General features: G+C 43.1%; 1 protein-coding gene across 2 annotated transcripts in view; it reads right to left on the reverse strand.

Annotated features, from left to right (window-relative positions):
* The window catches only part of kif26aa (kinesin family member 26Aa), a 64,018-nt gene that overhangs the window by 26,371 nt on the left and 9,693 nt on the right, over positions 1-27,954 (reverse strand). For both annotated transcript variants that reach the window (XM_082961650.1, XM_014143835.3), the window contains exons 2-6: positions 21,476-21,671; positions 9,014-9,223; positions 6,738-6,831; positions 4,582-4,844; positions 3,550-3,733 (exon numbers count right to left, since the gene is read on the reverse strand). In XM_082961650.1, the coding sequence (XP_082817776.1) occupies positions 3,550-3,733; positions 4,582-4,844; positions 6,738-6,831; positions 9,014-9,223; positions 21,476-21,671 (947 nt within the window). The remainder of the gene's footprint in view (positions 1-3,549; positions 3,734-4,581; positions 4,845-6,737; positions 6,832-9,013; positions 9,224-21,475; positions 21,672-27,954) is intronic.

Consider the following 27,954-nt stretch of genomic DNA (forward strand, 5'->3'; position numbering starts at 1 on the left):
AAAGGAGTGAAGGGAGTACCTTAGATATCTCAATATCTAATCATTTCTGGGTAACAATTATGTACCTTACTGTGATGTTTCTTTTTTTAACTATTTTAATTGAAAGCAAACAGCTTCTTAGCAAAGAGCAATTTCTCAAGCAAGTACCCTACTCAGTACCCTACTCTGGGCGTGGTCACGTTATGCCTTGCCCCGCCGTGTGCATCTATGAATCAAGAGTTATGGACAGTCGGCTCAGAAGTGACAATCAAAAAGGCTCGCACTTTCGGAGGCTAACTGCTCACAGATAAAAGACAAAGTTATGTTTGAGAGGACAGATTTCTTCCCATTTGAGCTCATCTAGGTCAGTGGTATGAAAACTCTGACTCATATCATTAAGAGTAATCCGAACGGTGTCCTGATTTAATACAGTGCTGGGGCTGAAGATTAACCTAGCGTCAGCAGGATTTACAATCCCCTGCGCTCTAGAGTGACAACCCTCCCCGGAACCCGGGAATGCAAACTAGCCTCCCCTTTTATGTGCCGCTCTATAAACATTCGCAGAAAGAGGACTCAAGCCTCATTACCTATTGAAATGTATTCTGGCTCCGGACAGCGTGTGCCGTGTCTACCCCCGCATTGCAGCGACGGGAGTGTGAAATACTAATGACAGCAGCTAATGTAGAGGATGCGGCGATGACAGGTAGGCTAGGGCAGCGTATAATGAAAATGAGCTAGCCTTCCTTGTTAGTATTCCTGTTAAGGCCTTATCAGCAACTCCAAATGAAGCTAATTAATACAAGTTGGATTGGAGAAAAAGAGGGAGGAAGAGCGAGAGAGAGAGGAAGAGCAGGAGAGAGAGATAATAGACTTGCTGGATGGCCTAGCCTTTCCAGCAGGTCTTAACATACTAATGATGCATGTGAAATATGTTCTCCAGATAAAAGGGCAAGGGTTTTTCATTGTGCTGATCAGAGTGGATCCTTTGAGCATCGAGCAAATTAAAGACACCATTATCTTTCAATGGTTTATCTGCATCAATATGGTGGTCAATGTGGAGCTACAGATCAATATTTAACATCACATGAACAAGACATCATATGTAACTGTCATCACATGAACAAGACATCATATGTAACTATCATCACATGAACAAGACATCATATGTAACTGTCATCACATGAACAAGACATCATACGTAACTATCATCACATGAACAAGACATCATATGTAACTGTCATCACATGAACAAGACATCATATGTAACTGTCATCACATGAACAAGACATCATATGTAACTATCATCACATGAACAAGACATCATATGTAACTGTCATCACATAAACAAGACATCATATGTAACTGTCATCACATGAACAAGACATCATATGTAACTCTCATCACATGAACAAGACATCATATGTAACTGTCATCACATGAACAAGACATCATATGTAACTATCATCACATGAACAAGACATCATATGTAACTGTCATCACATGAACAAGACAGCATATGTAACTATCATCACATGAACAAGACATCATATGTAACTGTCATGACATGAACAAGACATCATATGTAACTATCATCACATGAACAAGACATCATATGTAACTATCATCACATGAACAAGACATCATATGTAACTATCATCACATGAACAAGACATCATATGTAACTGTCATGACATGAACAAGACATCATATGTAACTATCATCACATGAACAAGACATCATATGTAACTGTCATCACATGAACAAGACATCATATTTAGTTGGAAAACTGTCATCACATGAACAAGACATCATATGTAACTGTCATCACATGAACAAGACATCATATGTAACTATCATCACATGAACAAGACATCATATGTAACTGTCATCACATGAACAAGACATCATATGTAACTATCATCACATGAACAAGACATCATATGTAACTGTCATCACATGAACAAGACATCATATGTAAGTGTCATCAAATGAACAAGACATCATATGTAACTATCATCACATGAACAAGACATCATATGTAACTGTCATCACATAAACAAGACAGCATATGTAACTGTCATCACATGAACAAGACATCATATGTAACTCTCATCACATGAACAAGACATCATATGTAACTGTCATCACATGAACAAGACATCATATGTAACTATCATCACATGAACAAGACATCATATGTAACTGTCATCACATGAACAAGACAGCATATGTAACTATCATCACATGAACAAGACATCATATGTAACTGTCATGACATGAACAAGACATCATATGTAACTATCATCACATGAACAAGACATCATATGTAACTATCATCACATGAACAAGACATCATATGTAACTGTCATGACATGAACAAGACATCATATGTAACTATCATCACATGAACAAGACATCATATGTAACTGTCATCACATGAACAAGACATCATATTTAGTTGGAAAACTGTCATCACATGAACAAGACATCATATGTAACTATCATCACATGAACAAGACATCATATTTAGTTGGAAAACTGTCATCACATGAACAAGACATCATATGTAACTGTCATCACATGAACAAGACATCATATGTAACTATCATCACATGAACAAGACATCATATGTAACTGTCATCACATGAACAAGACATCATATGTAACTATCATCACATCAACAAGACATCATATGTAACTATCATCACATGAACAAGATATCATATGTAACTATCGTCACATGAACAAGACATCATATTTAGTTGGAAAACTGTCATCACATGAACAAGACATCATATGTAACTGTCATCACATGAACAAGACATCATATGTAACTATCATCACATGAACAAGACATCATATGTAACTGTCATCACATGAACAAGACATCATATGTAACTATCATCACATCAACAAGACATCATATGTAACTATCATCACATGAACAAGATATCATATGTAACTATCGTCACATGAACAAGACATCATATTTAGTTGGAAAACTGTCATCACATGAACAAGACATCATATGTAACTGTCATCACATGAACAAGACATCATATGTAACTATCATCACATGAACAAGACATCATATGTAACTATCATCACATGAACAAGACATCATATGTAACTATCATCACATGAACAAGACATCATATGTAACTATCATCACATGAACAAGACATCATATGTAACTATCATCACATCAACAAGACATCATATGTAACTGTCATCACATGAACAAGACATATTTAACTGTCATCACATGAACAAGACATCATATTTAAATTATCATCCACCTTCATTATGTAACCTCTGATGACTGATGAAATTCATACACAGGTAGATTGCGCATTGAATGTCAAATTAACTCTCTAGAAAAAGTTTTGCTTGCCCAGTTTGCTCTAGTGGGTTTACACTATCTGGGCTATTCCATTGGTTGAATAGTGCCAGGCAAGTCAAACCAAGCAGTATATATATAAACCAAGTATTTGAAAGAAAACAAATACCTATTTGACCCAGGTCTACTAAGTGCACACACCAGACACACACCACGGGCACCCTACTCACTTCCTCCTTTGGCACTCTTCTCCATGCGGTACTGGTAGATATGGAGGGTGAAGAGCATGTGGGAGTTTCTCCTCTCCTCCTCATCGCAGTGAGGGCGGCTGGTGCTTCGTGCCTCCAGGGCTGCGTCCAGAAAGTAGGCTGCCCGCTCTGCAGTGGCCGCACGCAACTCACTCTGGTTCTGTAGCTGAGGGGGGAAGAGAGATGAAAAATGATGGAGACTGAACGAAAGAGAGGAAAAGAGACTACTCATACTAATACTACTGAGACTAGTACTGTACCTCCTACTGTTCTTGGTGTTTTAAAAGCTTTTCATGCCAATAAAACCCTTTGAATTGAATTGAGAGAGCGAGAGAGAGAGAAATAAATACAGAGAGAGAGCACGAGAGAGAAAGGGGGAGGTACAGAGAGAGTTGCTAGAAAGGTAAAGACAGAGGAAGAGAAACTGGGAGATGAATAAAGAGAGTAAGAGAGACTCCCACACAGACAGAATGAACGAGAATGAAAGAGAGAGGGAGACACAAATAGGTGAGAAAAGAACATGGGAGAGATGGATAGGGAAATAAAGACAGACAGCCATAGACATAAAGAAAGAAAAGAAGAGAGGGGGTGGGGGGGCGAGTGAACTGAGAGAGATGAAAAGAGACTGCATTAGAAGGGTCTAGCTAATTGGGCGAACAGCACACATTTCTGGCCCGGCGGAGGGAGTCTCCTGGGTGATCAGGGGGTCAGATATGCACACAAAGGGAGGGAGAGGTGAGAGAGAGGGTCCAGGGAGGGAGTGAGGTTGTCTGAGGAGGTCAGATGGAAGCGGCATCATAAGAGCCCAGGTAGCTAAAGAATTAAAGCATTCAATGACAGGTGATTTATTGTTGAGAAAGGAGCACACAACGTAAGCAAAAATTCAAGCTATTAAGTCAGAATACAGCTGAACATAGCCTATGCTAGGTCTGTCACAAACTATTAAAATGCTTTCTCTAGAACTCCCCACCCAAAGCGCACACACACACTCCCACTAGCCAACCAGCTCCATACCTGTGACCCGCAGATGGGGTCCTCGCGCAGGTACACCCCCGGAGACTGGCCATCCTGCAGGCTGCCTGTGGACACATTGGACAGCAGGTCGGTCAGCGCCTCGTCCCGGCCGGAGATCTCCACGGCGGACACGCGGACCGAGAAGCGTGCCCCGGCCTTCTCCTTGCGTTCCTCGATGAGCTTGAAGAGCCAGGAGATGGCGCAGGGAGCCACACCCAGGCTCTGTGTGGAGCAGTCCCGACCAATCATGGTGTATGTCTTACCTGTGGAGGAGGGTTCAGAGGTTATTTGAGGTGGTGAGTGGTGCGTTTTGTTATACTTGTTGGGTTGTTTTCTCAGACATGGACTAAGCCTATAGTTCTGGACTAAAAGGCATGTTCAACTGAGATTCTCCATTGCAAGTGCATCTTAGTCCTTGGCTAGACTAAATCTGTGTCCTGTAAACCGGCCTGTCGGATTTTAAGTCTGCTCTCCAAAACAGACAAAGGATGCTTATAGTTATATATTTGTTCAGAAAGGAAAATAGCTAGTTCAAATAGGAATAGACACATCATAAACAGGTTTATGAGTGCTGTCTGCTGTTGAAGTAGATAAAAGATAGGGTTGACAAAATGTTTTAACCCAATGAGTCCCACCATATCGCCGGGGCATCTTTAGACTTGTAATCCATTTTAAACAGTGTGTGTTTGAGCTACAGACTGCTGGGTTCTACCATCTGATTAGTCTATTTATCATGTATCCGTAGATACCAATGATGTGTAGTCTGTGTGATTAACGGGAGCTTAGCTAGAGCGGTGTTTGTGAGACAAGAGCGGATCCCGAAGGGGCCTGGGGCCGGGTCTTTTATACAAAAACGTCTATAGAGTCTGAATGGTTTGAGCTGCAAACTATTAAAGCTATCAAAGCTATCTATGAAAAGCTGAGACTATCACGAACATGTTTCGCTCTATGACGCTCACCAGCTACACAAGAGTCGTTAGAAGGTAAGGGGTTCCCAGGACATAGTGTCTATAATACTGTAACAAGCTCACATAGTTGCTGTCACAAAATCCAAATTCCACACAGTTGTCACTGACTAGTTGGATATTAATTTCCAAGAGAGCAAACCATTTCTGTAATTACTGCATTCATATAATTACATTTGTACCTGGTTTTTGGTTTGGCGTACCTTATATTTTTATTCATATCAATAAAACTCATGAATGCAACTGTTTATGTCAAATTATTTTGTGTTCTACTTACAGCCCTGGTTGTCCTGAAAATAAAATAGTAAAACACTTCATTGTGAGGCTAAATATAGGGGCTGGACATGGAGATAAACGAACGACTGATAAATGAAATACTGGAATCTCGTGACTAATAGGGTTAAGTGAAGTCTATGGATGTGGATCAAATATAAATATTTGTAGCAGTAAAATAAGTAACAGCAGAAGTAGAAGTTAACAAATAACACGGGAGATCTGAAGTCCTCATCAGTGGGTCTGGCAGGCCTACACAGCTGGAGGAGAAACAAAGGACGAGACAAAGGAAAGACTGGTCTAACAACCAGATGGAAAACAAGGGCACTTTACATTCTTCATAAAGCTCTTTTTCTCTCTCTCTCTTTTTCCCACTCTCAAAAAAACATGCGCGCGAGCACACACACACACACACACACACACACACACACACACACACACCCATCCTACAACATTATACTGAAGTGGCCGCTGCCTTCCTTCTCTCTGCCTGTCCTTCAAAGCTCTCCACACAAACTCAAAGAGGGCTTTAAAATAAGGCAGACAAAACAAAAGGGGATTCTCCATCTCTCTGTTCTATTGTAAACAATCATTGGGACTCCCGCCAGGAAATGAATTCCGTGAAGTGGTTTCCTAATGGGAAAGGGGGTAGGGACCCACTATGGTTGAGTCAATTAAAACAGGGACCTCTGTTCAGTCAGTCATCTAGTTTGTTTCTTGAGGTGTGAAAACAGGAAATTAAACTGTTTGACACATTAATGGGCCATCGTTCGTTATTTCAAGGGCATAGATGTGTGTGTGTGTGTGTGTGTGTGTGTGTGTGTGTGTGTGTGTGTGTGTGTGTGTGTGGTGTGTGTGTGTGTGTGTGTGTGTGTGTGTGTGTGTGTGTGTGTGTGTGTGTGGAGAGCGTGGTCATACCGAGGTTGGCATGGCCTAAGCAGAAGATGCAGCCGTCTGCACCGTTCACCACCGATTGGATGACCTCCGCCACCGTCCCCGAGCACACCTCAGCCTATCAGTAGAAAGCACAGATCATTTCAGCCAACGATAACACAGCATATCACACCTCAGTGTGACTGAGTCTCTGCGTGCAGAGCATTGTTTGTGGGTTCAGATCATTTGATATCACAGGACATCCCAATAGCAAAGAGGCAAACACAACCAAGCAAAAAAAAGCAAACATACAAGGAGGGGCCATCTACAACCCTTTGAAAGCATATCAAACGCAAACACTTCTAAGACCTAAAGCACTAGGGCGAAAGTTCATAGGATGCAGTGTATTTCTACACGTTGCATCACGTTGCAAATCTCTCTTGGGCGTTTTAATATGAAGGACCCGTCCACTTTATTCACAGTAGCAGAACTACATATAGGGCAGCACATTGCAGGTATAGGGCCTAGGTCAGTGGTTTTCAACCTGTGGTCTGCTGATTTTTATTCATTTATTTAGTTTTCTTCCAAAATGAATAACAGTCTGGAGTATTAATAGTACTACAAAGATTTTCTAATTCATTTTCACAATGAAATTGTGAATAATAACACAGAGCCATTTATTGTGTTACTTTCACTACTAACAATTGACCAAATTTGACCACCAAGATATTTTATTGGGTTGGGAACTGCTGGCCTAGGTAATGCTGCCTCGCTTGGCAATCTCATGACTCTGCCTGTATCCAGGATGCAGAGTAGGTCTGCATTGCATATTATTGACATATAACGTTTAATGTTCTCAGCTCTCTGTCTGATCAGTCCCATAGCAGCCTCAGCTCTCTCACTGATCAGTCCCATAGCAGCCTCAGCTCTCTGTCTGATCAGTCCCATAGCAGCCTCAGCTCTCTCACTGATCAGTCCCATAGCAGCCTCAGCTCTCTGTCTGATCAGTCCCATCACAGTGTCAGCTCTCTCTCTGATCAGTCCCATAGCAGCCTCAGCTCTCTCTCTGATCAGTCCCATCACAGCCTCAGTTCTCTCTCTGATCAGTCCCATAGCAGCCTCAGTTCTCTCACTGATCAGTCCCATAGCAGCCTCAGCTCTCTCACTGATCAGTCACATAGCAGTCTCAGCTCTCTCTCTGATCAGTCAGATAACAGCTTCAGCTTCAGCTGAGCTTCAGCTCTCGATCTGATCAATCCCATAGCAGACAGGCAGAGCAACAAAGCCTCCATGATGAAGTGTTCAAACTCTGGCACTATGCCTTGTGTGTGTGTGTGTGTGTGTGTGTGTGTGTGTGTGTGTGTGTGTGTGTGTGTGTGTGTGTGTGTGTGTGTGTGTGTGTGTGTGAGAGAGAGAGAGAGAGAGAGAGACAGAGTGAGAGAGAGAGTGAGGAGATACAGTAGTGTGTCTGTTGCTGTATGTGTTTATGTGTGTGTGTGCAGGTTGACTGACACTGTTGTAATAGGAGCTCGACAGTAGCTCTGAAGTCTTCTTCTTCAAAGCCGCCTCTCCTTTTGAGCAGTAGGGTAGGGTCACCAATCATCAGGCTGACGTTGTCTGACAGGATACCCTCTAACCTGTAGCACAGCGTGTGTTGCAGCTAAAACTGGTGCAGGGAGAAAGGTTTGTTGTTTCTTTCTCCTCTGCACTCTGGGGCTGGTTTCTAGTTCAGGGCTATATCCTCACACAACCATCACCATCATCACCATCATCACCACCACCACCATTCCCACCATCACCACCACTACCACTACCACCATTCCCACCATCACCACCACCCACCACCCACCACCATCACCACCCACCACCACACACTGTGCAATTAGATATGCATTTTTGGAAAGCTCGGCTAAGCCCTGACTGGAATTCAAAGCACTTTGACTTTAAAAGGACCAACTGCTTAGCCTGTTCACAACCCCCATGTCCAAAAATAGGAGCTGTGGTCCCCCACCTCCCTCTCCTGCCCCTCCTCCCCCTCGGACACCTCATCATATCAAGAACATCATACTGTTCGTCAACGCAGGTTCTGGAGATCCACAGAGTGGGAAGGCGTTTTTTCCAGCCCAGCACTAACACAACAGTTTCAGCTAATCAACTAATCATCAGGCCCATCATTAGTTTAATCAGTTAGTTGACTTAGTTGAAATTGTGTTAGTGCTAGGCAAGAACAAAAGCCTGCACAACCTGTAGGTCTCCAGGATTATGTATAAAGAACAGTTGCGAGAACAGTTGCGAGGTTGAGGAGAGTGTCTGTGGCTTACTTGTGATGCATCCTGGGAGAAAACAGCATCGAAAGCGAACATCTTGGGGGCGGCTGCGGCGGCGCGCCTCTGGGCAGCACTGGAGTGGCTGTTAGCGGACGTTTCGCAGAGGGTGAGCTGCTTCTTGCGGGCGTCCACCTTTAGAAATGACCTGGACTCTGAGGTGTTGCTGGAGCCCTGGGCAGAGCAGATGCGCACCATCACTTTGACCTGCAGAGAGAAAAGAACGTCCAAACCCCCCCCCCGACCCCCCCCAAAAAAATGTCAATGTACAATGTTGAGTGTGTAATGAACAGTGTTTATTTTGTACACAGCAGTGTGTCTAAGACAATGTTCCACTCAGGGACATTAAAGTTCATCCTTTCCTAGTGACTTTTTAAAATCAAAAGCTCACATTGCAGAAAGGTCAAGCCAGCCTTGCCAATACAGGTGTTTTCTATCTCAAGAGAAATGACTAGGTTAAGTGGAAAACTATATACACAACGCAAGACACCTGCTTACTGCTTTATGCTAATGAATTTTCACCTGGTCCTGCTAACGCTAAACTGAGGCACTAAAGCTAACTGTTAATGCTAATTAGCGTACCTCAATTACAATTAGCTTTGTGACACTATCTTGTGTACTTAGATAGCTTAACCTGTCATGGTGTAGCATGAATGGAGACAACATCACCGAGCATCAACATCACCGAGCATGCATGCTACGCTAACACCCTTCAGTTGCCTTGCCAAGGATTACCCTTCACGTTTGTTAAGACTTGGATGTGAGACTTGGCAGCATGGGGATATTCCGATTCCCGTACTCCCCACTCCTTCTCCCTCCTGCCTCATCCTCTGGCCCAGGAATATCCCACCAGTGACATGTGGGGATTCTCCAGACTGAAGAGGCTGTCCCTGACCTTAGCGTGTCATTGACTTGGGTACTGTAGTATCAAACCAAAACAACAACACTTCATGAGGAATGAAGCTGGTTTGTTTTCTATGAGTCCAGCAAGTACTTGGCTCAGTCTTCCATCTATGGTGTTGAAGCCCACAGCAGCTGGCTAAACACTGACCAGGCTAGTGTGGCGTAGTGTAGAGTCAGCTCTGACAGCTCCCATTCTCCAAAGGGTTTTTAATGTGCCCATCAAATAGCAGCTGAATCTGCAGTTTATTCTGAAGGGGAGGTTAAGTTCAAAACCAATAACAATCTTGGGGCGGCAGCAGTTTTGAAAACGATGTGACTCTGACCAAGTCAAGCGAATCTTAACCTCTAACTCACTCCACCACTAGGAATGGATGGACCAAAGAAGACCACAAGCCTTTTATCAATCTGGTCAATTCAAAAGAAAAACTCAACCGATGGATTTTAAATGATTTTCTTTTACAGTTCATGACGTGTAGTTCTTGACAGAACAGTTTAGTCCTGATCTGTAGGCTATAATATACCTGCAGTACCAAATCACAGTAAAACTAACAGTTCAAAGGATAACAAAATGAAAACAAATGAGCATACACTATCATTTAATTTGCCATAATGTCTGGTGATATTCAATACCCAACAGAACCTGTGGCAACAAATCTAAGTAAATTAAGTGATAAAAAATGATATATGCCGTCGGCAGCAGTTAAGCTGTTGCTGATTTTGGCTGCACTCCACGTGCTTAGAGTTTGTTGACATTCTACCACCGTTATCATTAGCGACTCAGTCTAGTGACCTGGAAATGTGCCACCCCCAACAGCTGTATCACGAAATTCATCTTGTTCATAAAATATAGCATGTTCCAAATCGCTCCCAGTATAGAAGTGCTGTGTCTATCCTGATTCAATTTCTCCATTTGGATTGCGTTCAACAATAAGCACACATTTACAGTTTCTGGATTAACGTTCCTCTATCGGTTTTGCATTTTCCATCATCCTAATCGATAAATCAAATCGATCAATTAACGTGTCACTCAGCGAGCAACACAATGCTCCCCCCTCATGAAATATGCATATCCGTACCTCAATTATGTGTCATAATTTTAACAAACCCCAATTAATTGAAAACCACTAATTGAGATTAATACATTCAAACCAGTTCATTTCATGGTGGCATTAAGCCTCTTACATGAGTTTTAACTCTGCATGTGTGGGAGAAGGTTTTATTCTGATTGGCTGACTCAAGTAGCCAGTCTTCCATTCTCCCTTTGTAGATGAAGTGGACCCATTACCACTGACAGTGCTACTCTTCCAGATAGATCAGCCATATACAGTAAGCTCCAAAAGTATTGGGACAGTGACATGTTTTTAGTTGTTTTGACTCTGTACTCCAGCACTTTGGATTTTTAGGGGACCAAAAGCATTTGGACAAATTCACTTATATGTGTAATTAAAGTAGTCAAAAGTTAAGTATTTGGCCCCCATATTCATATCATAGCATGCACTGATTACATCATTGTTGGGGGTGTATTTGCTGTTCATTCTGGTTGTGTTTCAGATTATTTTGTGTCCAATAGAAATTAATGGTAAATAATGTATTGTGTCATTTTGGAGTCACTTTTATTGTAAATAAGAATATAATATGTTTCTAAACACTTCTACATTAATGTGGATGCCTACCATGATTACGGATAATCCTGAATGAATTGTGAATTATGATGACCGAGAAAGTTACAAAGACAAATATCAATACCCCCAAGACTTGCTAACCATTACAATAGCAGGGGAGGTTATCTCTCTCTCTCTCTCTCTCTCTCTCTCTCTCTCTCTCTCTCTCTCTCTCTCTCTCTCTCTCTCTCTCTCTCTCTCTCTCTCTCTCTCTCTCCTCTCTCTCTCTCTCTCTCTCTCTCTCTCTTCTCTCTCTCTCTCTCTCTCTCTCTCTCCTCTCTCTCTCTCTCTCTCTCTCACTCTCTCTCTCTCTCTCTCTCTCTCTCTCTCTCTCTCTCTCTCTCTCTCTCTCTCCTCTCTCTCTCTCTCTCTCTCTCTCTCTCTCTCTCTCTCTCTCTCTCTCTCTCTCTCTCTCCTCTCTCATGCCTCCATGCCCATGCCCCATGCCCATGCCCATGCCCCCACCAGCCCCATTTGACCCAGAAAACCCCTGCTCTGTATGCTCCAGACAGCCGGCAGACAGAGGGAAAGGTTGAGGAGTTTTAATTTGATTTGAACGGAAGCCAGCCATGGACACACACCCAGTGGTTTTTCCCCTCTCATTTCAAATAGTGCTGAAAGGTTTGGGCACCCCGGTGGAGGGGGCAAGGGAGGAGAGAGAGAGAGAGAGAGATAAAGAGAGAGAGAGAGAACCGATTAAGAGAGAGAGATGAGAAGAGAGAGAGATAAAGAGAGAGATAGGAGTGAGCGATAAAGAGAGAGTGATAGTGAGAGATGAAGAGAGAGAGAGCTAAAGAGAGACAGAGCTAAAGAGAGAGAGAGATAAAGAGAGAGGAGAGCAATAAAGAGAGAGAGAGATAGAGAGAGAGATGAAGAGAGAGATAAAGAGAGAGAAGAGAGAGAGATAAATAGAGAGAGATAAGGAGAGAGAGCAATAAAGAGAGAGCTAGAGAGAGATGAAGAGAGAGATAAAGAGAGAGAGGAAGAGAGAGATAAAAAGAGAGAGATAAAGAGAGAGGGATAAAGAGAGAGAGATAAAGAGAGAGATGAAGAGAAAGAGAGACAGAGAGAGAGATGAAGAGAGAGAGAGATAGAGAGCGAGCGATTAAGAGAAAGAGAGAGATAAAGAGAGATAAAGTGAGAGAAAAATGTGTCCACATGTGGCTCAGTTGGTAGCATGTGGTGCTTGCAACACCAGGTTTGTGGGTTTGATTCCCATGGGGGACTAGTATGAAAATGTATTAACTCACTACTGTAAGTTGCTCTGGATAAGAGTGTCTGCTAAATTACAAAAAAGTAGAAAGAGCATGCTATGTCTCCACATTGTCATTATGGTCTACTATAGTCCCCAAACATTTATGAGGTTCACAGAACAATGCCGTACAAGCAATTAAAGACGAGAGAACCAACACCACAACCTGCTAGAGCTTGAAGGAACATGCCTCTCCAGCATGGTCCGATTGCTATCATTCACTCACTGTAAACAGATTCATTTTTATAGCCTAACCACCAGGGCCCGCTTCCTGCAGTGTAACTACAAACAGCTTGAGCATTTACAACCGCGGCAAACAGATAGATTAAGAATTCAATCCCCTGACAATGAGGGTCTCTGTGTCTAGGACTGAATTACAATAGTCTTCCCTCACACGTAACGTAGTATCGAGCGAGAAGTTTGACTTTCTATTTCCCACGAGCGTTAGGGTCGGGGTTAGGCAGCTCGTCAAAGGAGTATTGTGCTGAGGATTTCCGTGAGCGTGCATTGCAATGAGTCTAGTTTTGCGCTCCGCAAGACAATGTTTAGCTATCAACTAGACATATTCAGCATTCCGACAACATATTTTCTTCATTTCATCATTTGCATCCCAATGGGGGACCATTACATACTGTATGTCAGACAACAGGTCAGCTCGGACATTTAAGACTGGTTTCAAAGCTTCCCCAGTGATGTGTGGGTGCCCTCCTTTCAAAATGTAGTCTTTGTTTATTGATAAGATGAAACACAATATTGAATTGGAATCCACTGTGCCAAACCATGTATGCCTCCATCTACAGACTGTTCCCCTTCCTCCCTTCCTCCCCTTGACCCTTCTTTCTTCCTCTATCTGCCCTCTCATCTCTTAGCTCTATCCCTCCTACAACACTTCACCCCATCCCTCCTTCCGGTCCTGACAGATCTCACTTCTCAAAGGCTGCGTTTACACAGGCTGCCTAATTCTGATATTTTGCTCAATTATTGGCTAAAGATCTGATCTGATTGGTGAAAAGACCAATGAGTGGAAAATTATCAGAATTGGGCTGCCAGTGTAAACACAGCCAAACCTATTTATGCAGTAACAGTATTAACAGTAACATTAACAGTAGTAACAGTAGTAGCAGTAACAGTAGGAGCAGTAACAGCAGTAACAGTAGTAACAAAAGTAACCGTAGTAACAGTAGTAACCGTAGTAGCAGTAACAGTAACAGTAGTAACAGTAACATTAGTAATAGTAGCAGTAACAGTAGTAACAGTAATAGTAGTAACAGTAGTAACAGTAGCAGTAACAGTAACAGTAGCAGTAACAGCAGCAGTAACAGTAACAGTAGTAACAATAGCAGTAACAGTAGTACCAGTAGCGGTAACAGTAGTAACAGCAGTAACAGTATTAACAGTAGTACCAGTAGTAACAGTAGCAGTAACAGCAGTAACAGTAGCAGTAACAGTAGTAACAGTAGCAGTAACAGTATTAACAGTATTAACAGTAGTAACAGTAACAGTAGTAACAGTAACAGTATTAACAGTATTAACAGTAGTAACAGTAATAGTAGTAACAGTAACAGTAGCACCAGTAACAATAGTAGCAGTAGTAACAGTAACAGTAGTAGCAGTAGTAACAGTAGCAGTAGTAGTAACAGCAGTAATAGTAGTAACAGTAGCAGCAACAGTAGTAACAGTAGCAGTAACAGTCGTAACAGTTGCAATAACAGTAGTAACGGTAGCAGTAACAGTAGTAACGGTAGCAGTACCAGTAGTAACCGTATCAGTAACAGTAGCAGTAGGAGCAGTAACAGTAGTAACAGTAGTAACAGTAGTAACCGTAGTAACAGTAACAGTAAAAGTAGTAACAGTAACAGTAGTAACAGTAGCAGTAACAGTAGTAACAGTAATAGTAGTAACAGTAGTAACAGTTGCAGTAGCAGTAACAGTAACAGTAGCAGTAACAGCAGCAGTAACAGTAACAGTAGTAACAGTAGCAGTAACAGTAGTAACAGCAGTAACAGTAACAGTAGTAACAGTAACAGTATTAACATTATTAACAGTAGTAACAGTAATAGTAGTAACAGTAAGAGTAGTAACAGTAACAATAGTAGCAGTAGTAACAGTAACAGTAGTAGCAGTAGTAACAGTAACAGTAGTAGTAACAGCAGTAATAGTAGTAACAGTAGCAGTAACAGTAGCAGTAACAGCAGTACCAGTAGCAGTAACAGTGTAACAGTAGCAGTAATAGTAGTAACTGTAACAGTAGTACCAGTAGTAACAGTAGCAGTAATAGTAGTAACAGTAGCAGTAACAGTAGCAATAACAGTAGTAACAGTAACAGTAGTAGTAACAGTAGTAACAGTAGAAGTAGTAACAGTAGTAACAGTAGCACTAACAATAGTAACAGTAGCAGTAACAATAGTAACAGTAGCAGTAACAGTAGTAACAGTAGCATTAACAGTAGTAACAGTAGCAGTAACAGTAGTAACAGTAGCAGTAACAGTGGTAACAGTAACAGTAGTAAGAGTACTAGTAGTAACAGTAGTAGCAGTGACAGTGACAGTAACAGTAACAGTAGTAACAGTAACAGTAACAGTAATAGTAGTAACAGTAGTAGCAGTAGTAACAGTAACAGTAACAGTAGTAGCAGTAGTAACAGTAACAGTAGTAGCAGTAGTAACAGTAACAGTAGTAACAGTAACAGTATTAATAAGAATAGGGGGCAGTATTTTCACGTTCGAATGAAAAACGTGCCCAAATTAAACTGCCTGCTTCTCAGACTCAGAAGGTAGGATATGCATATTATTAGTAGATTTGGATAGAAAACACTCTGAAGTTTCTAAAACTGTTTGAATGATGTCTGTGAGTATAACAGAACTCATATGGCAGGCAAAAACCTGAGAAAAATCCAACCAGGAAGTGGGAAATCTGAGAATTGTAGTTTTTCTTTTGAATCCTTATCGAAACTACAGTGTCTGTGGGGTCACGTTGCACTTCCTAAGGCTTCCATTGGCTGTCAACAACCTTTAGAAAGTTGTTTCATCCGTCTCCTGTTACTGGGCAGAGAATAGGAGCTCAGTCAATCAGTGGACTGTCTGAGGACAAAGGATTGGTTATGCGCGAGCACACGAGCGCGCCGTTCCTTCTTTTTCTTCTGGAATGAATACGCTATTGTCCGGTTGGAATATTATCGACGTTTTATGTTAAAAAGACCCTAAGGATTGATTGTAAACAATGTTTGACATGTTTCTACGAACGGTAATGGAACATTTTGACTTTTCGTGTCTGGATTTACGCTGATGCATTATGCCTTTGGATAGTGATCTGAACGCGCGAACAAAAGGAGGTATTTGGACATAAATATGGAGTATTTCGAACAAAACTAACATTTCTTGTGGAAGTAGGAGTCCTAGGAGTGCATTCTGACGAAGATCAGCAAAGGTAAGTGAATATTTATAATACTAATTCTGAGTTTAGTTGATTCCAGAACTTTGCTGGTATCTGTATAGCTTGCTTTGATGGTTGAGCTCTGTACTCAGAATATTGAAAAATGTGCTTTCGCCGTAAAGCTATTTTGAAATATAACACAGCGGTTGCATTAAGGAGAAGTGAATCTATAATTCTTTCAATAACTGTTGTAAAGTTTATCAACGTTTATGATGAGTATTTTTGTAAATTGATGTGCTCCTTCACCGGAGGTTTTGGGTGGCAATACATTTTCTGAACATCACGCGCCAATGTAAAATGGGGTTTTTGGATATAAATATGAACTTTATCTAACAAAACATTGTATTGTATTGTCTAACATTGAGTCCTGGGAGTGTCATCTGATGAAGATCGTCAAAGGTTAGTAATTAATTTTAGCTGTATTTCTGGTTTTTGGAATGCATCTCCTTACTTGGAAAATGGCTGTTTGGCTTTTCTTGTTTAGGTGATGTGCTAACATAATCTAATGTTTTGCTTTCGCTGTAAAGCCTTTTTGAAATCGGACACTGTGGTTAGATTAACGAGAATCTTATCTTTAAAATTATGTATAATACTTGTATGTGTGAGAAATTTGAATTATGAGATTTTTGTTTTTTGAATTTGGCGCTGTGCTATTTCACTGGCTGTTGTCAAATCGATCCCGCTAACGGGATTCGCGTGTTAAGGGGTCACTAAGAGGTCAGTAGTAACAGTAACAGTAGTAACAGTAGTAGAACTAACAGTAGTAACAACAGTAACAGAAAATACTGTGTAAACAAATAATAATGGCACAGTGTGAAGTCTGAAACACTTTCCCCAGGAAGGAACCACAATCTTTGGCCGTCGGGCGAAGAACTGCAAAGCAGCAAAAAATACATCTGTATTCAAGAGTTACAGCCCGCCACAACGCTTTCCGAGCTCATTGGGCCTCATTAAATTATTTCCTCTGCTTCCTTGATGCGGAGCTCATTAACAATTTTGCAACTTTGTGCCCCAGATGTACGATTAGCGACTTCAAAAAGTTTACGCAGAACTCCTGACAGCAGCAGTCTTGAAGACGAGACGCCTAACAGAACTCAGAATGTGAGATGATAGGATCACAGAGGTATCGCGTTTCTGGCTCTTTTCATGTTAGCCCTCCTGCTGACTTACTGAACAGCAGTAATGAGGAGATACCGAAGAGACATCACCTCATCCCCCACAGTGAATAGTAAAGGAATAGGCTGTTATAGCCTTCTCATCTGCAACTGCCTGTACAGTCACATTAACTCACCTTACTTTGTGGGGAGAATGATGAGACAAAGGGAAAACGTTTAAGTTTTGGGCCAAAACACCACCATGATTGAGAGAAACGTTCATATTAAAATTACAATCAGAGATTGAGAGTTATTTTCAAGAGTTGAAGACAAGTCAAATGGCCAATCATCTGGTGCCTGTACAGTAGCACAAACCAGTCATGTGGGGGATTGATGGGACTACAAAAAATGGTTAGGTTCTAGACCAAAACTCTGATTTCGAGAAACATCCAATCAGAGATTTCCAGTTATGTCAATACTTCCAAGACATAAGTCGAATGGCCAACCAGCGTGACTGAAGCTAAAGGGGCGGGGGGCTGGCATTAGGAGGGGGTCATTCTGTGGCCATCCATGCCAGTTTCAAGCAGCTTTTGGCACCACATCCATGGGCTCCCAGGGAGTGAGGAATCACTTGGCCTCCAGGAGCAGGGCCACTCAGGCAGCCCATTGGACTCCATGGTGAGTGAGGAGGTGCCAAATTGGCCCACAGACAGACAACCATGGTGCACTTCACCATGATGTCAGCAGTCACAATGAAAACAAAGATACATGCCCATACCCAAGCAGCCAATGGGCATAAACTGTGCACCTTGGTCCGAATGAAGGTATTCCAGAAGCCCGTACTGTCCTTATAGCGGGGAGCTGTTGTGAGGGGATATAAGGACATCAGCCAATACCTCTCATGCTTTAGTCCACCTGTCAGTCTACTGGCTGGCCTGTGAGACAAGAAGGGAGGGGCTGTATCAGGACCCGTGTCTAATCCACTTTAGGATAATCGCTTCACGCTGTGTAATCTCCACTGAGCAGCACAGGCCTGGCGCTGGATTTGACAATGAACTCTGACGGCTACTCATTTGATCCGCAGCCAAGTCAGAGCCGAGCATTAACGAGACTAAACCCAATGCCTGCTTACACAAGGTGTGAGGGAGGAGGGAGATGGGGGATGGGGGTGGGGGGGACCAGGGTCCCTAAACACATTACGTAATGTCTAGTCTCGTAAACAACCCTGGACAGATTTTTTACAGTGAAGCCCAGAAGTACCAGTTCTTTATGGGCAAACTTCAGGTTATAAATTGCTATGAGCTGTCTCTGCTTGGAATTCATGAAGCGGAGTGGCTAACTACGCTGAAACAAATGTCGACTCGAAACTTGTAAAAATGGAAAAACACAGCTCTTCATCTTGTATCTGACAATGTGAAAGCGTATCAACGACTAGTCGAGGAGGTGAGAGAGGAGGTGAGAGAGGAGGTGAGATGCCAACAGATGGGGAGTGGAAAAAGAGCAGCTTGCGCTGTCTACGTAGATGAAAATTCATGGCTTCCAATGAGCATGACTTTATACACTCCCTGTCAGATAGAGTGGTGGTAGCAGACCAAGAAACCCACACTTACTCATCCAGACTGGTTGTAAATCCATCAGCAAATGTTGTTTCAGCAAACTCATAGATTAACAGACATTATTCTGTTAGATTGGTTGCTGAATCGGAGTACAGCACGTGTGTTTGAGGGTATCTGAGAGTGATTGTGTGTTTTGCATTAGATCAACACACCATTGTCTTAGTCAATCAGGACAATGAGCCTTTAGTTAATAGCAGAAAGGTGAGTTGATTTACATAGCTTCACAAAAATGCAATTGATTTGCAAAAGGAATCTCTCCTAAACAAAATGTTCAATGTTCCCTCCTTGGCCCTAGGCCTCTCATTGCACTGATTCACACAGATACCCATGACCTCAAAACACAAACACTTTCAAACACTTTTTTCTCACAAACAGACCCCCATTCTGTGAGCGGAATGTTCTCCACACAGATTATCACCTCTGAATGTCGTTGACCACTCTCCTCACTCTCCATTTCACACTCACAATTTTTCCCACTCCTACAGCCTGTCACTCACTCAATGAGAGGAATGCTCCATGGCATATGGACCGGGATTCATAAAATGCCAACGGCCTGGGAATCGGCGAGACGGGTCTCGCACACAAGCCCACAGCGGAGATGTTATCCTGACCTTTTACGTTAGACCAGCGTAACACCAGCATAAAAAACAGGCTTCAGCAAAGTGTCCTTTGTATAAACCACGCCCACCCTAAACATGACATCCCAAAAGGGCTCTACTGAGAATACAAGGAAACTCACTACGAATTATAACATTAAGAGTCAAAACTACAGTTGTAGTCGGAAGTTTACATACACTTACGTTGGAGTCATTAAAACTTGTTTTTCAACCACTCCACAAATTTCTAGTTTTAGTTTTGGCAAGTCAGTTAGAACATCTACTTTGTGCATGACACAAGACAGATTATTTAACTTATAATTCACCCTATCACAATTCCAGTGGGTCAGAAGTTCACATACACTAAGTTGACTGTGTCTTTAAACAGCTTGGAAAATTCCAGAAAATAATGTCATGGATTTAGAAGCTTCTGATAGACTAATTGACATAATTTGAGTCAATTGGAAGTGTACCTGTGGATAGATTTCAAGGCCTACCTTCAAACTCAGTGCCTCTGATTGACATCATGGGAAAATCAAAAGAAATCAGCCAAGACCTCAGAAAAAAATTGTAGACCTCCACAAGTCTGGTTCATCCTTGGGAGCAATTTCCAAACACCTGAAGGTACCACGTTCATCTGTACAAACAATAGTACGCAAGTATAAACACCATGGAACCACGCAGTTGTCATACTGCTCAGGAAGGAGACGTGTTCTGTCTCTTAGAGATGAACGTACTTTGGTGTGAAAAGTGCAAATCAATCCCAGAACAACAGCAAAGGACCTTGTGAAGATGCTAGAGGAATCAGGTACAAAAGTACCTATATCCACAGTAAAAGGAGTCCTATATCGACATAATCTGAAAGGCCGCTCAGTAAGGAAGAAGCCACTGCTCAAAAACCGCCATAAAAAAGCAAGACTACTGTTTGCAACTGCACATGGGGACAAAGATCGTACTTTTTGGAGAAATGTCCTCTGGTCTGATGAAACAAAAATAGAACTGTTTGGCCATAATGACCATTGTTATGTTTGGAGGAAAAAGGGGGAGGCTTGCAAGCCGAAGAACACCATCCCAACCGTGAAGCACGGGGGTGGCAGCATCATGTTGTGGGGTGCTTTGCTGCAGAAGGGACTGGTGCACTTCACAAAATAGATGACATCATGAGGGAGGAAAATGATGTGGATATATTGAAGCAACATCTCAAGACATCAGTCAGGAAGTTAAAGCTTGGTCACAAATGGGTCTTCCAAATGGACAATGATGCCAAGCATACTTCCAAAGATGTGGTAAAATGGCTTAAGGACAACAAAGTCAAGGTGTTGGACTGGCCATCACAAAGCCCTGACCTCAATCTTATAGAAAAATTGTGGGCAGAACTGAAAAAGCGTGTGCGCGCAAGGAGGCCTGCAAACCTGACTCAGTTACACCAGCTCTATCAGGGGGAATGGGCCAAAATTCTCCCAACTTATTGTGGGAAGCTTGTGGAAGGCTACCCGAAATGTTTGACCCAAGTTAAACAACTTAAAGGCAATGCTACCAAATACTAATTGAGTGTATGTAAACATCTGACCCACTGGGAATGTGATGAAAGAAATAGAAGCTGAAATAAATCACTCTCTCTACTACTAAGCTGACATTTCACATTCTTAAAATAAAGTGGTGATCCTAACTGACCTAAAACAGGGAATATTTACTAGGATTAAATGTCAGGAATTGTGAAAGACTGAGTGTAAATGTATTTGGCTAAGGTGAATGTAAACTTCTGACTTCACCTGTATGTTACACCAATGACCAGACGGTATTGTCTGTTACTCTACGCTACCTGATGATACCATGCCACTGACTCCACATAGTAACAATTTTACCACCAAGCAAAAAAAGATACCAAAGTCGGGAAAGTCTTACCTTTCCCATCCCCGGGGTGTCCTTGATCTTTGAACCGGCCCGGAGGAGGCATGGCGGCACGGCAGGCGGGGACAGCTGCAGGGCGCCGCTGAAGCCACCTGTGTAGACCAGGGGCTCGGCAGGTTCGGGCGGAGACTGGAGCTGAGGCTGCTGGGGCTTCTTCCACTTGGACGAGAGGCTGAGCTTCTGGGCAGCCCTGTGGAGAGAGAAAGACGAGTTGTGATGAAGAGTGTGGGGGAGTCCAGTGGTTCTCAGAAATCTTCATGACAGTGTTCACCTTACTTGAGGATGATTTGACACTTGAAATGAACAAGTAGGTTCCATTGATTTGCATACACCCTTGAGGCCTTTTTTAGATAGCGGCCATGATGAAAGGAGCATATTCATGGACCATCACTTTTTAGTATATACCCTATAAGCTAGGCTGGAAAACACTTCAAAAGGTTGGTCCATACGTCACACATCAAAAAGCAAACTCCTGATATCTCAAAGGCTTTAGAGCCCGAATCGGAGAGCAGTATTGACTTAATAATTCCATAGCTAGGTCGTGTCCTCAAGACTTTTATAAAACATGATCAAGAGTGAACAGACACATTTTGGCCAGTATTGATCGGCTGTCTGGAATCCAAGGTCATTATGCTGTCATCATGTCTGCAACTAAGTACGACTGGTGTTCTCAGTCTGCATAAGTAAAGGTTCACACACAAACACACACTCTGTCAGAGACGCACCTATTGGCAGACACAAACATACACACTCACACTCACACACACACACACACACACACACACACACACACACACACACACACACACACACACACACACACACACACACACACACACACACACACACACACACACACACTCATCCCAGGGGGCGTCAGAGTACGTCCTCGTCTCCTTTCAGCTGTCACTGTTGCACGTTGAACACTTTGCCCTGGCCTGCCTTCAAACAGCCGCGCTACTTTCCCCCTGTCAACAAGACAGCTGCTTCATGTCACCCCTCTTCAGACAGATGATTAAAGTCATCAGTGAGGGGGAGTGGAAGTCCAAATTCAATGTTGTTTAATACAGTAGATGGCGAGGGTCTTGGAACTGGAATGGGAGTATAACATACTGTACAAATTAAATATATTTGATCGTAGTTAGAACCTAGTGTCATGTCATGGCATGGCATAGCCTATGATGACTGAAACAGGGAGTACTTGATTTAACTAATCAAGGGCTTGATGAGAATTTTGAATCAGTTATATCAGTGTTAGAATGGAAATCCTGCACACCTCGTAGCCCATCCAGGTCCAGGGATTGGACCAGTGTGTTATGCTGTTAGAGAAAGTCCAGGGATTGGACCAGTGTGTTATGCTGTTAGAGAAAGTCCAGGGATGGACCAGTGTGTTATGCTGTTAGAGAAAGTCCAGGGATTGGACCAGTGTGCTATGCTATTAGAGAAAGTCCAGGGATTGGACCAGTGTGTTATGCTGTTAGAGAAAGTCCAGAGATTGGACCAGTGTGTTATGCTGTTAGAGAAAGTCCATGGATTGGACCAGTGTGTTATGCTATTAGAGAAAGTTCAGGGATTGGACCAGTGTGTTATGTATGCTGTTAGAGAAAGTTCAGGGATTTGACCAGTGTGTTATGTATGCTGTTAGAGAAAGTCCAGGGATTTGACCAGTGTGTTATGTATGCTGTTAGAGAAAGTCCAGGGATTTGACCAGTGTGTTATGTATGCTGTTAGGGAAAGTCCAGGGATTTGACCAGTGTGTTATGTATGCTGTTAGAGAAAGTCCAGGGATTTGACCAGTGTGTTATGTATGCTGTTAGAGAAAGTCCAGGGATTTGACCAGTGTGTTATGTATGCTGTTAGAGAAAGTCCAGGGATTTGACCAGTGTGTTATGTATGCTGTTAGAGAAAGTCCAGGGATTTGACCAGTGTGTTATGTATGCTGTTAGAGAAAGTCCAGGGATTTGACCAGTGTGTTATGTATGCTGTTAGAGAAAGTGGAAATAATAGGTCTGGAGGTACATGAAGACGTATCGCAAGGCTCCACCGTTGACAGTTAACCCATGAATGAAAGATAGAAGTTCCAGGTTACGGCCAAACCACATCCATCAACTTAACCCACACTGTAATCGTCTGGGTCAACCCACGGGGGGGGGGTTTCAGTTCTAGCTGTTCGCCAGCAGGGGCACTGTGAGAGTGAGATCTAGAAAGAGAGAGAGATCTAGAAAGAGAAAGAGCGAATGAGAGGGTTTTGGAATGCTTCTTTGAGTTTTACATAATGCATGTCATGCCAATAAAGCACCTTGGATTGAGAGAAAGAGAGAGAGAGGGTCTGTCTGTGTCTGTCCCAGCAGGGGGTCGATGTAGAAACTCCGCTCTCAGCGCATCTGTACTCTTACTCCTCACTTCCCTCCTGTCCCTCTGTCCCTCTGTCCCTCACTTCCCTCTTTCCTTTCCATTCATCTCTTTCAGACACTTCACCAGAACATAATCAGGGAACACCGTGTAATCACACCCTCCATGAAGGACACAGTACGAAGCCCCCCTGGGAATCGCCTCTATGTGTGCTGTGCTGTGTTTGTGTGTGTGGTGTGTGTGTATGTGTGTGTGGTGTGTGTGTATGTGTGTGTGGTGTGTGCGTGTGTGCGTGTGTGTGTGTGTATGTGTGTGTGTGTGTGTGTGTGTGTGTGTGTGTGTGTGTGTGTGTGTGTGTGTGTGTGTGTGTGTGTGTGTGTGTTAGGGCGTTTGTGCTGGACATACAATGTGGATAACACACAGACAGAAAAGGGAATGAGTTGTATTTTACGTGTGTTTGCGGTGTGTGTGTGTGTGTGTGTGTGTGTGTGTGTGTGTGTGTGTGGGACTGAAAGCTCAGGTCCCACTAGGAGAGAATAGATTGTGTGTGTGTCTGTGTGTCTGTGTGTGTGTGTGTGTGTGTGTGTGTGTGTGTGTGTGTGTGTGTGTGTGTGTGTGTGTGTGTGTGTGTGTGTGTGTGTGTCTGTGTGTGTGTGTGTTTGTGTGTTTGTGTGTGTGTGTGTGTGTGTGTGTGTCAGACAGAAAGGATGGAGACAGTGCAGTGCTGGCAACAGAACTCATCGGCGCCAAACTGATCCTGAGGGACAGGGCTGCAGCTGAAACAGTCTGCCTCACAAATGGCACCCTATTCCCCATGTAGTGTATTATTTTTGCACCCTTCCTCCCTCTCTCCCTCCCATAGGGCTCTGGTCAAAAGGAGTACACTTTATAGGGAATAGGGAGCCATTGAGGACATTGGAAATGAAGAGGACCAAATGCACAGTGAAAGCCTTATTATGCAGTCTATGTGTATGTTAAGGCAAAGTAAATGTTAGTTTTTTAATAAAGCCAGCAGAGGACTCTGAAGTGAACGTAACGCTGTATCTGGGGAGAAAGACGCTGACATTTACATGTACATCTACAGTTCATTATATTGGCAGTGTTTGTTTAGGGGGAGAGAGGAGAGGGGAAAGAGAGAGAGAGGAGCAGGAGAGAGAGATGCAGGAGAGAGAGGAGCAGGAGAGAGAGGAGCAGGAGAGAAAGGAGCAGGAGAGAGAGAGAGAGGAAGAGAGAGGAAGAGAGGAGAGGGGAGAGGGGAGAGAGGAGCTGGAGAGAGACAGAAAGAGAGAGAGAGGAGCAGGAGAGAGGACAGGGGAGAGAGGAGCAGGAGAAAGGAGAAGTAGAGAAGAGAGGGGAAAGAGGAGCAGGAGAGAGAGAGAGACAGGGAGAGAGGAGAGGGGAGCAGGAGGGAAGAGAGAGAGAGAGAGAGAGAGAGAGGGAGAGGAGCAGGAGAGACGAGAGGGAGAGACAAACAAGGACATATAAGGGGGAGGGGGGGCAGGAGAGGAAGAGAGAGGAAAAGGAGGAGGAATAAGGGGTGGTATCCACACACAGCATCCACCTTTGAAGACAATGCCCTTACCTCAATCACCTTGACTGTCTGTGAAAGCCCCCCCTCACTATCCCCCCTACATATCCCCCATTTTCCCCTGGGCCCACTCACACAAAGCGCTCCACTCCCCACAACCACAACACCAGGAAGAGACCCACCACACTATATTACCAACAAGAGACCAACCAACACTATATTACCAAGAAGAGACCATCCCACCCTATATTACCAAGAAGAGACCCACCCATACTATATTACCTAGAAGAGACTAACCACACTATATTACCAAGAAGACACTCACCCACACTATATTACCAAGAAGAGACCCACCACACTATTTTACCTAGAAAAGACCCACCCACACTATATTACCAAGAAGAGACCCACCACACTATATTACCTAGAAAAGACCCACCCACACTATATTACCTAGAAAAGACCCACCACACTATATTACCAAGAAGAGACCATCCCACACTATATTACCAAGAGACCCACCCACACTATATTACCTAGAAGAGACCCACCAACACTATATTACCAAGAAGAGACCATCCCACACTATATTACCAAGAAGAGACCATCCCACCCTATATTACCAAGAAGAGACCCACCCACACTATATTACCAAGAAGAGACCCATCCACACTAAATTACGAAGAGACTCACCCACACTGTATTACCAAGAGACCCACCCACACTATACTACCTAGAAGAGACCCACCACACTATACTACCTAGAAGAGACCCACCACTCTATACTACCTAGAAGAGACCCACCCACACTATATTACCAAGAAGAGACCCACCCACACTATATTACCAAGAAGAGACCCACCCACACTATATTACCAAGAAGAGACCCATCCACACTATATTACCTAGAAGAGACCCACCACACTATACTACCTAGAAGAGACCCACCCACACTATATTACCAAGAAGAGACCCACCCACACTATACTACCTAGAAGAGACACACCACACTATACTACCTAGAAGAGACCCACCACACTATACTACCTAGAAGAGACCCACCCACACTATATTACCAAGAAGAGACCCACCCACACTATATTACCAAGAAGAGACCCACCCACACTATATTACCAAGAAGAGACCCACCCACACTATATTACCAAGAAGAGACCCATCCACACTATATTACCTAGAAGAGACCCACCACACTAAATTACCTAGAAGAGACCCACCCACACTATATTACCAAGAAGAGACCCTTCCACACTATATTACCTAGAAGAGACCCACCCACACTATATTACCAAGAAGAGACAAACCCACACTATACTACCTAGAAGAGACCCACCCACACTATATTACCAAGAAGAGACCCACCCACACTATATTACTAAGAAGAGACCCACCCACACTATATTACCAAGAAGAGACCCACCACACTATATTACCAAGAAGAGACCCACCACACTATACTACCAAGAGACCCACCCACACTATATTACCTAGAAGAGACCCACCACACTATACTACCTAGAAGAGACCCACCACACTATACTACTAACAGACCCACCCACACTATACTACCTAGAAGAGACCCACCCACAATATATTACCAAGAAAACACCCACCCACACTATACTACCAACAAGAGACCCACCACACTATGAAACCAAGAAGAGACCCACCACACTATGAAACCAAGAAGAGACCCACCACACTATAAAAGCAAGAAGAGACCCACCACACTATAAAACCAAGAAGAGAACCACCACACTATAAAACAAAGAAGAGACCCACCACACTATAAAACCAAGAAGAGACCCACCCACACTATACTTCCAAGAGACCCACCCACACTATAAAAGCAAAAAGAGACCCACCACACTATAAAACCAAGAAGAGACCCACCACACTATACTACCTAGAAGAAACCCACCCACACTATATTACCAAGAAGAGACCCACCACACTATAATACCTAGAAGAGTCCCACCACACTATACTACCTAGAAGAGACCCACCCACACTATATTACCAAGAAGATACCCACCCACACTATATTACCAAGAAGAGACCCGCCCACACTATATTACCAAGAACAGACCCACCACACTATATTACCTAGAAGAGACCCACCACACTATACTACCTAGAAGAGACCCACCACACTATACTACCTGGCCCCCCACCTCCAAGAAGAGACCCACCCACACTATATTACCAAGAAGAGACCCACCCACACTATATTACCAAGAAGAGACCCACCCACACTATATTACCAAGAAAAGACCCACCAACACTATATTACCAAGCAGAGACCCACCCACACTATATTACCAAGAAGAGACCCACCACACTATAAAACCAAGAAGAGACCCACCCACACTACATTACCAAGAAGAGACCCACATCACAATAAAACCAAGAAGAGACCCACAACACTATACTACCTAGAAGAGACCCACCACACTATATTACCAAGAAGAGACCCACCACACTATATTACCTAGAGAGACCCACCACACTATGAAACCAAGAAGAGACCCACCACACCATGAAACCAAGAAGAGACCCACCCACACTATATTAC

Source organism: Salmo salar, chromosome 15, assembly GCF_965601325.2.
Source record: "Salmo salar chromosome 15, fSalSal1, whole genome shotgun sequence".
NCBI lineage: Eukaryota > Metazoa > Chordata > Actinopteri > Salmoniformes > Salmonidae > Salmo > Salmo salar.